The sequence below is a fragment of the Zingiber officinale genome, chromosome 2A (genome assembly GCF_018446385.1).
Source record: "Zingiber officinale cultivar Zhangliang chromosome 2A, Zo_v1.1, whole genome shotgun sequence".
Lineage (NCBI taxonomy): Eukaryota > Viridiplantae > Streptophyta > Magnoliopsida > Zingiberales > Zingiberaceae > Zingiber > Zingiber officinale.
Window position 1 is genome coordinate 169,798,929 of NC_055988.1, and position 13,554 is coordinate 169,812,482.

General features: G+C 37.9%; 1 protein-coding gene and 1 pseudogene across 4 annotated transcripts in view; one reads left to right on the forward strand and one right to left on the reverse strand.

Annotated features, from left to right (window-relative positions):
- On the reverse strand, positions 1–7,376 carry LOC122044249 (annotated as a pseudogene).
- Positions 7,338–13,554, forward strand: part of LOC122043209 (homoserine kinase-like) — a 15,680-nt gene continuing 9,463 nt past the window's right edge. For 3 of the 4 annotated variants that reach the window (XM_042603723.1, XM_042603725.1, XM_042603724.1), the window contains exons 1-5: positions 7,338–8,520; positions 8,825–8,961; positions 9,472–9,745; positions 9,864–10,020; positions 11,498–11,722. In XM_042603723.1, coding sequence (XP_042459657.1) covers positions 7,375–8,511 — 1,137 coding nt within the window. In that variant the 5' untranslated portion in view covers positions 7,338–7,374 and the 3' untranslated portion in view covers positions 8,512–8,520; positions 8,825–8,961; positions 9,472–9,745; positions 9,864–10,020; positions 11,498–11,722. The remainder of the gene's footprint in view (positions 8,521–8,824; positions 8,962–9,471; positions 9,746–9,863; positions 10,021–11,497; positions 11,723–13,554) is intronic. The other variant, XM_042603726.1, reaches the window with a different exon arrangement.

Below are 13,554 nucleotides of genomic sequence, written 5' to 3' on the forward strand. Positions count from 1 at the left end.
TTTATCTAGCAAATTAAAATTGAAAAGCAATTGATTTTGTCCAACATAAGAACAAGAGATTCAACTAGTTTTAACTCCTTTGAGATGTTAGTGAAGAGAAGTAGAAAACTCAAGGGTATGTAACATACTCCCCTCTTCACTTTTCAAAATTTATCGATTCACCGTCGAGACTAGCGATCCGACAATGTAGGCTTCTAGCTCTCAGGTGTTTAGCATCGTCACAAAGCATGCACTCTTCAAGAATGCAGGCTATGGAGGAAGGGAGCATTATTAGTGGAGAAGTTCCTTAGTAATTGTACTGTTTTGGATCGTTGAGCAAGACATTGTCCATTATGGCGGACCATGCGAAGATCTTGCTAAGTTCACTTAAGGAACAGATGAAATGCTGATGCCACAGCGTGTACAAGATCTTGAGTTTCGATGCTTTTCAACAATGACCTGAAAAAGAAAAGCACTGTCATGGCCCTCACAAAGATTTCATTAGCTGCATAACAAAATGACTAGGATTTCACTACCAGTGACTTGCTACTCCAAAATGAGGAGTTAGGAATCTGCCATAGTTGCTCAGAAGTCAAGAGACCCACATTGTTTGCTCTGAAAGTTGGAATCAGTAATTTTGGGAACAGAATTTCCGTGCTTCCATTGCTTCTTCAGATCATTATTGCCTATTGTTCTTCCGATACCGAATTCATTGGAAGTGCAACTAATGGATGCCACTTCAGGCTTCAGCCATTGACTCTGTTCCTTGAACAGCAAGCATTGAGTTTTCCATGACGATGGTTTCTTGAGAGCTTCAAATTGAACAAGACAATGCGGCATATCACCAATTCATAGGTTTCAAACAAACTTAACTGCCTTTTAGGTAAAAGAACATCATGAACTTTCAGGAAATCTTAAACTACTGTGCTTGTCCTGTAAGATTAGATTCAGCAATGAGAAGTTCAACATTAGCAATCCTGTCAATCATGCTATTAATCAAATCAAATTCCTATTTGGTGGTCCGGCAGAAAAGTAATTAAGAGAGGTGAAAGGAATAGCTATAAACCAAAAAACTTCTGAGCAATGAAAAGGCGTACGATTATTTAATCCGGCTTTTGAATTATAGACATAGGCAAAGAATTTACCTTATTCTTTCCAAGTCCTTGATTAATTCACGAGCAAACCCAAGATATGCATTAGGTGAGTAAATGCCTGCACATTCATTATCAGTACTAAGAATTGACGAGACAAAATAAAAGTGCTCTGCGTAACATATAAGTCTGGCGTGTGCAAAACATATGACAAAAAGAAATCAGAAAGCCACTGCACAGAACAAATTTCTGGGAAACGGTAAATCTACAAATCAATATATTAGTCAAAAGAAAAGGAGATCATTTATATTAACTGCATTCCAACAATATATGGTCATTTAGGTACCAGCATGTCCTGAGTCATGCACCAAGTCTGTTTTGTAGTGCTAGCACACATAAAATAGCAGCCATGACCCATTTTCATATGCATAATATTTCCATTTAATAATTTGGCTGTACTTGACAAGCTACTACATAAGTTCCCCTAATCACCATTTATTCTAAATGTGCATGCCAAATCTCAGCGAACAAAAAGTATAAATAAGGGAAGGGCATGATAGATTACATTCGGTGGAGAAAAAATCCAGCTTCTTGAAGTATGCATACGTGAAACTTGGTTAAGGTCTGACAGTTTTAAAAATCGACAAATTATCTCAATAAACATACAAAGACTGCATAAAAGAATTTCATTGCCAAGGATATATAACAATTTCTTTCTCATAAGTGTATTTGAAAGGCTTGCATCTCGGAATAGGCCCATCTTCCCCAGTAGTAATGATTGTACACCTACTCAGCCTAAGAGAAGTCCATGATTGTGATTATTATTTACTATTAAGAGAAATTGTAGCAGTAAGTGAAATGTGGAGAGTACATTACCTAGCAATATCACCCCGCCAAATATTCAATAGAACAGTCTCAGCAATATCATCTGCATTATGGCCAGTAACAATTTATATCTGCTTTCATTAATGCAGCACCTTTATCTAGAGCCTACAAGTAACATGGCATCCTACTGTCCATTATCACAAGATTGGCTCTTCATATAAGGAATAAAAATAAAGCATTAAAGAGAGCGGTCCGTAGATGTAAGGAATAAAATATTAACATTCAAAGGAGAGATGCAAATACACATGGAAGTAACCATACTCATACTAATGGTATGTTTAATTGAACAGAAATGGGATAAAAAATAATTAAAGAAATGAATTTGTTAAAAGAAGAGAAAAATGATGGAAATTCCATCTAATTCCTCCATTTATTTTCCACACAATTTTGTAGAGGGAGAAAGGAAGTTTGAGGTTTGAGTTTCTAATAGAAATAACATAAGTCGCATTACCATATTTCTTTTGGTTTTGTTCAAGCAAACAAGTAATGTAATACTTTTTTTTTTATCTCTTCTCACATAATCTATCTCCTTCCTCCCATATTTATACCCCTTCAAGTAAACACCAGATAATGGTAGGCACTTGGTAAGTAGAAGATTACCAAGATGGCTACAATAAAATCGCAACTTTAATCCTCCTTTTAATTATAATAATGGTAATACAGGCTAGCAATTTTCTTTTGTTGAAATGTAGTATCGAATGTAACTTATTTAATTAATTAATTAATTTAGTGATATGCTCAAGTGATTTCTAGATCCACACGTCATTGTGTTCTTCACTTTACAAACACATACCAAAGATCAAAAGAATGGGAACAAAGAACAACAACAGGATCTAGTTAGCAGAACTTTTTTTTTAATATTCTAAAATTAATTTATATATCAGCCATTAAATTTGAGAAGAGCAAACAGGATTTAGTTAGCAGAACTTTTTTTTTAATATTCTAAAATTAATTTATATATCAGCCATTAAATTTGAGAAAAGCTTTTAGGACCAGAACTTTTCAGATTTTTAAAAAAAAATCTGTAAAATGATATTTGCAACTTAAAAAGCTGGGCAACCAAATAGCCAAAAAAGAAAATTCCACTAGTGCACAATCTACCAAGTAACTTATGATACCTGACGACGAAATACTCCACAAAAAGTACAGTTGTTTTTAAGCCTATTGCCTTCACTATCTCATCCATTGTCCAACCATACAGATCTTTGTAAGAAACCACCTTCAGGGGCAATCCATACTGCAGCAGATTTGTAACGCCAATAATTTAAAAGATATACAAGGATGGGTTAACTTCAAGAAGATGCGACTATAAATCATTAAATCTCAAAAACAAACAATAACTACAACAACAACCAAGTCTTATCCTACTGGATGGGGTCTGCTAAAAATAGACAGTAACTAAAGTAGTATAATTGCATAACCAATAGGGGTTAAAACAGTAGATTTTGCCAGCCTTTGAGACAGTAAATTTAGTTCATGATACATCAGATGCAGATATTCTCTTTGGAGAAAAAGAGTCAAATGCAGTTAATTGTCTAAAATACTGGTGTTTCAAGGCTACATTTCTTTACCTCAGTGGTACCATGAGGCAAGAGCAAAGATACAAGCAGTTGAATAATGCATATAATCCTTTATTCCAGAACTATGCCTACACGTGGCATGACAGAGCAAAGATACAAGCAGTTGAATAATGCATATTATCCTTTATTCCAAAACTATGCTTACACATGGCATGGTAATATAAAAACTAGGCAGCATCGTACATATCCTGATAACATTAATTTATAATTTGTTATTATCTCAATTTTACTATAATTTATCTTACCTATCAAAACCTAATACTATTGCTAATGAGTAACAATATATAATTAACAATTAGAATATAATTAAGTTACTATTATAGCATTACCAATTAATAATAATATTAATTATTAGCTTATTACGATAGTGCTCATGAACGAAGCCATCCTCTTCTTGTGAGCTTGGATTCATATTCCTCATTCTCTTCTCCCAAAGCCATAAAGCTCAATCTTGTCCTTTGCTTCCAACTATCCCATAGCCCAATTTTCTCTTCCTCATGAAGGTGAACTCGTGACATCATGTCAGTTGGACACTCCCTCAGGTGGCTCTAGCATGGGATGCGATGTGGATATCTTAGCGGTGGCAATTGCAACCAATGGAAGAGCTTCATTCTTCCAGTGCATTTGCTTTTCTTCCATGCCTTCTTTCTGGTTGGCCCAAAATAATAATTCAGCAGAAATCAATCAATTTTGAGAAAATCACTGATCCCTCTCCATTTTTCTTGATTTGATCAGTTAAAATGAGATATATATCAATTCCCATTGCAACTATAGTGTCCCAGCAAACCCCAAACACACTTCTGAGTCATCAGGCAGAATTGGATCAGCTCTTATCACTTACTATCCAACTTGGCCAATCTGTATCACAATTGGCTGAGTTTGACAACCACGATAGTGGCAAGGTTCAATGAGTGAATAAATGATCCAGATAAGACTCATAGCTAAGCAATTCAAGCGAGTAAAAACAAAATTTTTTGGTCCTTGTGTGACTTCGCTAGGTTTCAATGGGACTAGGTCAATCGAGTTTCTAACATCAGCCCAGTTTTAAAAAATTCAATCCACTTGCACTCTCTAGTTGAAAAAATTTCAAATGATTTGATTGATTTTCTAAAAAAAATATTAACTCATTTCTAGCTAGTTTTAGAAAGTCTAGGGTGCGTTTGGTTTGCCCCATTTTCATTTTCATTTTCTCATAAAATGAAAACAGAAAACAGCGTGGAAAATGCAAACTAAACGCCCCCCTAGTTTTTCAAACTTCTCCACAATCTTATTGAGATGCTCAATTTTATAAGAAAAACTGGAACTGTTTATGAATGTACCTATCCAGCTGGGGCAATCTGTATCCATATAAGGCGGCCAACTTTGACAACCATGATTAAATCAATAGTATCTCACAGTTAAAAATAAACTTATGCACTGCAAAATAAATAAAAAATGTAATATGAAATGATAATAACCTAGATTACTAAGAGCATAATAATATAACAGAACCGCCACCAAAAAAAATCAAGAAGTAACAAAATTCAATTAATAAAAGAAGAATTCCTAACATGGTAATTATACCATAGCCTTAGAAAGTAGCAGTTTAACTAAAGTTAATACCTCAATTTCATTTCTTTTAACTGTTTCAAGTGAATCATCACTGTAACCTGTAATGCCTTCATCAACAGATAAAAGGATGAGATCTAATCCATAGTTGTGTCGACGATTCAACTGTGACATAACATATGCAAGAACAGTTGAATCTGCATAGAAGAAATTTGTCATTTGTGTAAGAGGAAATTAGAAAACAGATCCATCTTTGAACTGAGGTAATTCTAATTAAATAGAGACTGAAACTATTTAATCTTGGAACATGACAGTAAAAGTTTCCAGTAAACTCCTATAGAAGCACCGTGTTAATAAAGAAGCTTCACTTGTATTTACAAACACATTTTTTGTTAAAGGGGAAAAGAATAAATATGACTCGGCATTTGATACTTGTAAAAACTTGTCATTCACCTTTTCCTCCAGAAGCTGCAACTGCAACACCCTCACCAGGTCTAAATAGGTTGTTATCTATAATAACATTATGTATCTCGTCTTCAAAAACAATGTAGAAGAATTCCTTACAAATCTACAAAAAACAAAATGAAATATTCATTGAGTGTATGCCATTTTACATATGTAACATTCAAACTTGTTCTTAGGAAGTTGCAATTAGTTTGTGTTTGAAATATAGGCCTCAAAGGAAGAAGTATTTCCCAATTTCTAGATCATCCCCATCATGTCATTGAAGCTTTAATTTGAACCCACCTCAGAATGCAAATCAGCGAAGGTCCTTCCACAGAAATTTGGAATCCAAAATCCACAATATATAGTAATTTCATCTTAATCTTAATCTAAGGCTATTGGTTAGCTACATATTCCTTTCTTTTCACAATAAGTGAAAGTGTCCAGTACGACATCTAAGCTACAATCGCCAACAATACCATCAACAATATTAGCATATTCCACATTTGAGGATATATTTAATTTCATAGAAAAAACATCAAGATCATCAGGAAATATGGATGATTAGTGCATCTAGTGTAAGCTTTTGCATCCCACATTGAGTAGGAATTGTTTTGTGCTCATAAATATCTGCCAAAAAAGTTATCGAGTATTGTGGAGCTACCACTATAAATACAATATTAAATTGTACAGATACCTCATGAACTACATTATCAAAATTGTGTAGATACCTGATAACAAATGTGTACCGGATGGTTTGAACTTGATTCTAAATGTACCAACTCCACCAACTAGTGCTAATTTCTCACATTTTAGAATGGATCCAAAGATTAAATATATGTTAAGCCTGAAAACTTGAGCAGTTGTACCTTTTGATTATGGTATGATATTGTCAGATAGGAACATGGGGCTACTTTTCTGTTTGCCATATCTTCACTAGGTGTTTATGGAGTCTGAGTTTAAGAGATGATCCGGGCTTGTTAAAGCCAACAGCTTTTTTGAAACCATATGAAAACATGAATTCACATTCATATTTTTTTTCTAAGTTTCAGTGCTCCATAATGTTGGTCCAGTGATAATGACTTGGCATTAAGGAATCAGGCATTGTAGAAGCCATGTCAATCACTTCTCCCCTTTTAACAGACTAAGTTACGCAAGTTTGCATTTTTAAGATGATCATCAATTCATGGGTAACGAGAGTTAACGATAATAATTATCTTTACAAGTTTACTAGTCCTATCTAAAAAAATCTGCAACAGATGAACAAAAAAAAGTGAATCACAACCATAACATTCACCCTATCCAATAGAATTCCAATTCCGACGCATAAACAATCGCTCCTAAGAAAGAGCGGAAAGAGTAGTCCTGCTGCAGGGTTTTAGGTCGTTGCAGATGGAGCAGAGACGCGCGGCTGCTCTCTTCGACCTGGAGCTGGCGTCAGAATCCTCCATGTAGACCGACCCCTGCCGCAAATTGCGGTAGAGGACTGGGCGGAGGGGAGATCAATATCTAAACCTGCGAACAGGATGCCGTATCGATCGCCGTTGTGCCTCCGCCGCGGACAAGAAAACGTCGTCGTATTGATGGGCAACACCTTGCTGATGCTTATGGGCCGTAAAGCCAATAAATGGGCCGAACGATTTTTGGGCTACCCTATAATATATCAGGTTTGATTCGTGCTGTGAATATTATAAATATAATTTATAAATTTTCATGAAAAAAAAGGTTTGATGATTTTTTTTTTTTAAAAATGAATAAACAAAGTTGTTGAACGGTTTTGTAATTTTCTAATATTAAAAGTATCTCTCAATCCGTACTGGCATAACCCCGTCCATCTCTCCCACACCATGGCGACGGCAGCCACTCCCACCACGACGTTCCCTCCGACCAGGACTCCACTTAACCGGAACCGGCCGTTTTCTCAGTTATCCCGCCTCCGGTGCTCCGCCGGTGCTAAATCCCTGATTTTGACCGCCTCCACAGCCTCCAACCCCACCGACTCCTCCCCGGTGTTCCGATCTCTCACGGCCTTCGCTCCCGCCACTGTAGCCAACCTCGGCCCCGGTTTTGACTTCCTCGGCTGCGCCGTCGGCGGTGGCCTCGGCGACACCGTCACCGTCTCCGTCGACCCCGCAGTCGTGCCCGGTACTCTCTCGATCGCCGAGATCTGTGGATCCTCTTGTGCCTCCAAGCTTGGGCGTGACCCGCTATGGAACTGCGCTGGCATAGCCGGTATAGCCGCGATGCGCATGCTCGGAGTCCGCTCCGTCGGCCTCTCCCTGTCTCTTCACAAAGGCCTCCCGCTCGGTAGCGGCCTCGGCTCCAGCGCTGCTTCCGCCGCCGCCGCGGCGCTCGCCGTCAGCGAACTCTTCGGCGGCTGCCTGACCCCTGACGAGCTCGTTCTCGCCGGGCTCGAGTCGGAGAAGAAGGTAAGTGGCTACCACGCTGACAACGTGGGGCCTTCGATCTTGGGAGGCTTCGTCTTGATCCGGAGCTACGAACCGTTTGAGATCATCCAGCTGGAATTCCCACATGACCGGGATCTCTTCTTCGTGCTGGTGAGCCCCGATTTCGAGGCGCCCACCAAGAAGATGAGGGAAGCATTGCCGGCAAACATCCCATTGAAGGACCATATTTGGAACTCGAGCCAAGCCGCAGCCTTGGTGGCCGCTGTGGTGCAAGGCAATGTGAGGGTTCTCGGATCTGCAATGGCAGCAGATGCAATCGTCGAGCCAAGGAGAGCACCTCTAATTCCGGGGATGGTGGGTGTGAAGAAGGCAGCAATGGAGGCAGGTGCCTTTGGTTGCACCATCAGCGGCTCCGGGCCGACTGCTGTAGCAGTCATCGACGAGGAGGAGAAAGGAAACCAGATTGCGTCGAGGATGGTGGAGGCTTTCACCAAGGAGGGTAATCTCCAATCCATTGCAACTGTGGCCAAGCTTGATAGAGTTGGGGCAAGGGTCATTAGAACAGAAGCAGCCTAAAACAAACAGGTAACTTTCCTCTTCACTTCTCTCATCCATAAACTTGAAGTGTTATTTCAACATATCAAATTTTCCATTGGCATGCTTTCCTGTACCTCATCTCTGCTAATCATATAAACTGGATGAATGTAAATCCAATCCAATTCTAGTTCAGTAAGATTCATTATTTTATCTTTCTGAATTATCATCCAAACTACTCACTCTGTTAAGGGTTAAAATAAAAAACTTTAAAGATCATTGACAAAATCATTAGATGTTACAGCCCATTTTAAAAATCACCCCTAACCTGTGAAATTCTATGTTCCTTTTGCAGAATGTTCAGGGTTGGCCGCTGCTTAACGGGGAGGTTTGAGCACACAGGAGATGAGTTCCAAGCAACAAAGAAGTGCCAATCCTTTGATTCTTACCAGCAAAGATCAGCTGTAGTTGTAACAGGATATTGTAGACCTGGTGAGATTGTCATATTCCTACTAGTATATTATCACTTTGATCTAGTGTTTTGAATTATAGTTTATCTGGCGGTGAAATAACTTTTTCCTTCAAACCTTCTTGTGTGATGATGTCTACAATATTTATTTGTTACTTATTTTAACTGCAAGCTCTGTTATTTCTCTTTCCCTTTTCTTGAAGCACACTTGGGTTTTGACAAGGAGATAGGCTATCGTTAATCACTCATCTCCACCAAACATTAGATCATCATCAATTGTCATCATCGTTAGTAGTTTTGATTGTTCATGGATCATCATCGACTATTAGGTCTGATTGTTAAATATTTGTTAGCCATCGATTCCCATTGCTAGTTTGTTAAAAGGGTCCATTAAGTTTCATTTTCGCTATACTAGAAAACCTCAGCTGGTTAAGCCTGTTTTACCAACTCTAGAGTAAAGAATGCAACAGAAATAAAAACACGTATAATACATAAATACCATGAAAAGATAAGAATGTGGTTGGTGGCGCCAGGGAAGATCTCAACCAGAAGAAATTAAGGCCATTGCCTAATGCAGCCAGTAGTTTGGAGCCAGGGGTTCCTGTCGCGGATAAGAACGCGGTGACCGAAATGAAGGAGCAGGACAAAGCTGTTGGATTCACATTTTCAAGGAGATATCAGGATATTGCGGAAGTAATTCATGAGATAAAGAACTAGTTTGATGGGGCATCTGCTTCAGCCGATCATGTGGCCAAACTGCTTGAAGTGGGAAAATTTTTCTATCACCACAAAATTCTGCATATAAAGGTGGAGCTATTGTTGCAATTCTTTTTTTCTGAGTATTTCTTCAACTTGTTGTGCAACATTTCCAGCAAAATCTGAGTTGTCTTTTCTTTTTTCCTTTACTTTCTTTCCCTCTAAGCAGTTTTTGCAAGGATGATTTGTGGCTTGTCTCCTCTTTTAACCTCAAAATTGATGATCTTTTGGTGTTTGAGGAAGATGAGGTAATTGGCACTGGATATCTTTCATCAACTCTACAGAAGATTTACAATTGGGAATTAAAACTCCTTGAGGAAGTCATGGTCAGTATAACTATTTTTCTTGTTTTCTATTAGTCTTATTTTTTGCTTTGATGTCTTTGCGGAATGCATATCTACAAGCAAATCAAGAAGGGATTTACCTTTTTCTTCGATTTCATAATTAAATTGGTTATTTTAGTCATCTTTTAACAAGTTTTTTCGTTCCATAAGGTGACTTTTTATTTTTCAAGAGTTCGGCTTCAATATAGTTATCAAACAAAAACATAGAGTTTTTAGAAACTTCTCTGATTTTTTTTTCAGAATCACTACTGATTCTGTTTAGAACTTAATTTTTATTTCCTGAAAAGTTAAAAGACATTGACAATGAAAAAAATTATCAATTATTTTTTTATAATTATTTTATTTATATGTTACAGAACTTAATTTTTATTTCCTGAAAAGTTAAAAAGACCTTGACAATGAAAAAAATTATCAATTATTTTATTTATATGTTACAGAACTTGATTTTTATTTCCTGAAAAGTTAAAAAGACATTGACAATGAAAAAAATTATCAATTATTTTTTATAATTATTTTATTTGTATGTTATATGTATTGGGTGTTAATAATTAATTGTAGTGTAAATAAAGAAAAGATAGTCTTGCAAAAAATTATATTTTTGTAATTGGTATTAATCATTTGATTATTTTTAGAATTTTTTTTCTTTTAATAATAGTGTCACCAAAAAAATAAAAATAATACTTTGGTATTAAAAATAAATACATCTCGAATAGATTTTATTTATTTATTTTAATCATGAATTTGCTACTGAAATATTGCGTCTATACGACCAAACAACATTTCATATTTTTATCTACCAAATTATTTTTTATTTTTTATATTTAAATTAGAATATGTATATATATATATATATCATTTTTCAAAATTATTTCATTAAAAGTGAAAATTTTTTAAAAAAAAAATCTTTTGCCGTTATGGTTCCTCCTTGTATCATATTCATTTCAAAATTATTTCATTAAAAGTGAAAAATTTTAAAAAAAAAAATCTTTTGCCGTTATGGTTCCTCCTTGTATCATATTCATTACAGTTTTACTCAAAGAAGATAAAGTACAATCAAATAATTAATAACGCATATACCTTGAACGTTCTTTCTTTATCATTTAAATGACTTCTTACATTTCATATGATCTGGAGCTGATCTAATGGTTGTAGCACTATGCAGGTTTCTTTTTACATTATTGACATACTAGGTCTTAAGACGAACCAAAAATGCCTGAAATATATTCATTGTTTAGTTCCTGGACTACACATCTACTGTGGCTTTTTCTTCTTTTCATAACATTGTTAAAAAACAATATTGGAGTACTTTTCCTACTTTGTGATAATATTAAATCCTCTTCAAATAGAACTTTTATTGATTGTTATAGTGACAACTTCTCATGCATTTGATAGTGTACTTAAACAATAAAGATGTGTGTAATTGTGTAGCTTACCTACATTCTATTTAAACTTCATATAGGTCGAGGAAAAGATGAGGGTTTTATACAATAGAATGTGAGCAGCAGCTGAATCGACAAAGTAAAATGTGTGCAGAGTCTGAAAAGCTGGAGTCAGTTGAAGTGTTCATCAGAAAGCTATCTGTGAGGATACAAATAGCCATACAGATAGTAGGTTCAATTTCATGAAAAATCAATCAAGTCTGGGATGAAGAGTTGTATCCGCAAGTTATTGAACTTATCCATGGGTAAGCCATTCTTGATTATTTATTATGCCTTGTTCTTATATTTGTGATTAATTCTGAGCTTGCACATGTGCTCATCTGGAAGTAGAATAATTTCTTCATATTCTATATGATTCAGATCTGCTACGACTTTGTGTATTGCCATTTTACTCAATCTCAATTTTTTTTATATATAAATAGTAGAATCTATATTTTTATAATTAGAAAAATGAAATCGGGTTAAAGGTATGCAGGTGGAGGGAAATCAAAATAGAGTAGAAGGTGTTAGGTTAGGTGGAACTTAAAGAAAACACTACTTGTGATTCTGGAGGAAGGGATGAGCTTGGTGCCCTTTCTTGTATGGTGCAGTGAAGAGGATGTGAGGTAGGAAGCTAGGTGAAGATTGAGGCTTAGCTTGGATCGATCGGTCAATTGAGATTGTGGTAGTTGAAAGAGAGGGACTAGAAGCCTAGGGCTCAGATAGTAGGTTGCAAGCAAAAAAAAAATAGTTAATAACTCTGGAAACTCCCCTCTACTTGGATATATCATTAATGAATGCATATTAATACAACCAGGTCCCGGCATTAATGCTGAATTTGAAATTTTTGTACTCATTTCATTTTTTGATTAGAGAAGGTAAAATAAACCATTAGATTAGATTGTTTAATTAAATTTGTGGTATGAGGGTGATCCGGTAGTAAGAGTGGGCCCCCCCTTTCTTGCAAAGTCAACGCCAAGGGGAAGTCACCGGAACAGCCGCCCACCCAGAGGAGAGTGTGGTCCGACCGGACGGATGGCCGTAGACGGCCGGTCCGATTGGACTGCCGGCCGGCCGATGGAATCGAGTACCCGGAGGGGCCCGGCCGGCTCGCACTTGTAGTTGGGAGGCACCCTGTCAAATCGGGGTTCCGACGCTCAGTTAAAAAGGTCATGGACCGAGCTGACCTTTTGACCGACCGCAGTCATAAAACACCCCTGTTTGTTAGTCTCCACAAAGCACAAGTAAACCACTGCGGATGTCCGGTCGGATGTTTAGGTATCTGTCCGCTCGGACTACAAGTTTGGAGCAAAGGAAAAGGCCAGAGGATTTCTTTCTTTGACAACCTGTAGGTTTCACGTGTGTGCCATGCTCCAAATCTTGTGACGGGGGCTGCCGTCCCATCGAGGGCATGCTTTGTATCAGTGATATGGGTCGGTAAACTTTACGATACCGCGTACTAGGAAAGGACAGTAAGCTCGACCGCATACCTAGGATAGGACAGGGACACTTATGCACCTTACGCGTGCCCAAACCTTTCATCTCTATATAAAGAACCTCGGGTTTCATCGACAAAGAATGGTATGTACTCGAGACTTGGAGCCACCTTGTTCATCGTGATTTACGACTTGAAGCGTCGGAGGGTCGTCATTGGGAATCCCTTCCTGGCCAGGATAGCTGGAGCATCTCGACACTAGTTGGAGATCTACATCAGTGAGCCTTGGGCGTCACGTGCCCAGCGTCGCTGACTTCGGTTCGGACGGGATCAAATTGGCGCCGTCTGTGGGAACGCTCCCGCATCCGATCGGAGACAATGGACGAGGCCGGACGACAACACACGGCGCTTTCAACAGAGGAACTCGGCATACAGTCGAAGGGCCGCCAAACTCATGGAGCAAAACAAAAGCATCCGCCGAGCAACAAGCAACATCTGCGTCTCGTGGCCGGCGGAAGCACCTCAGCCACTGTCGCATTCCACCGAGCCTTGTTTCGCACTCCTGAAGCCGCACCAGCTCGAAGAGATAGAGGCTCCTCTTCGGATGAAATGCCAAGGCGGGATGACAGAAAAGGGAAAGCCCCCCGGGCGGACTCATCTCCC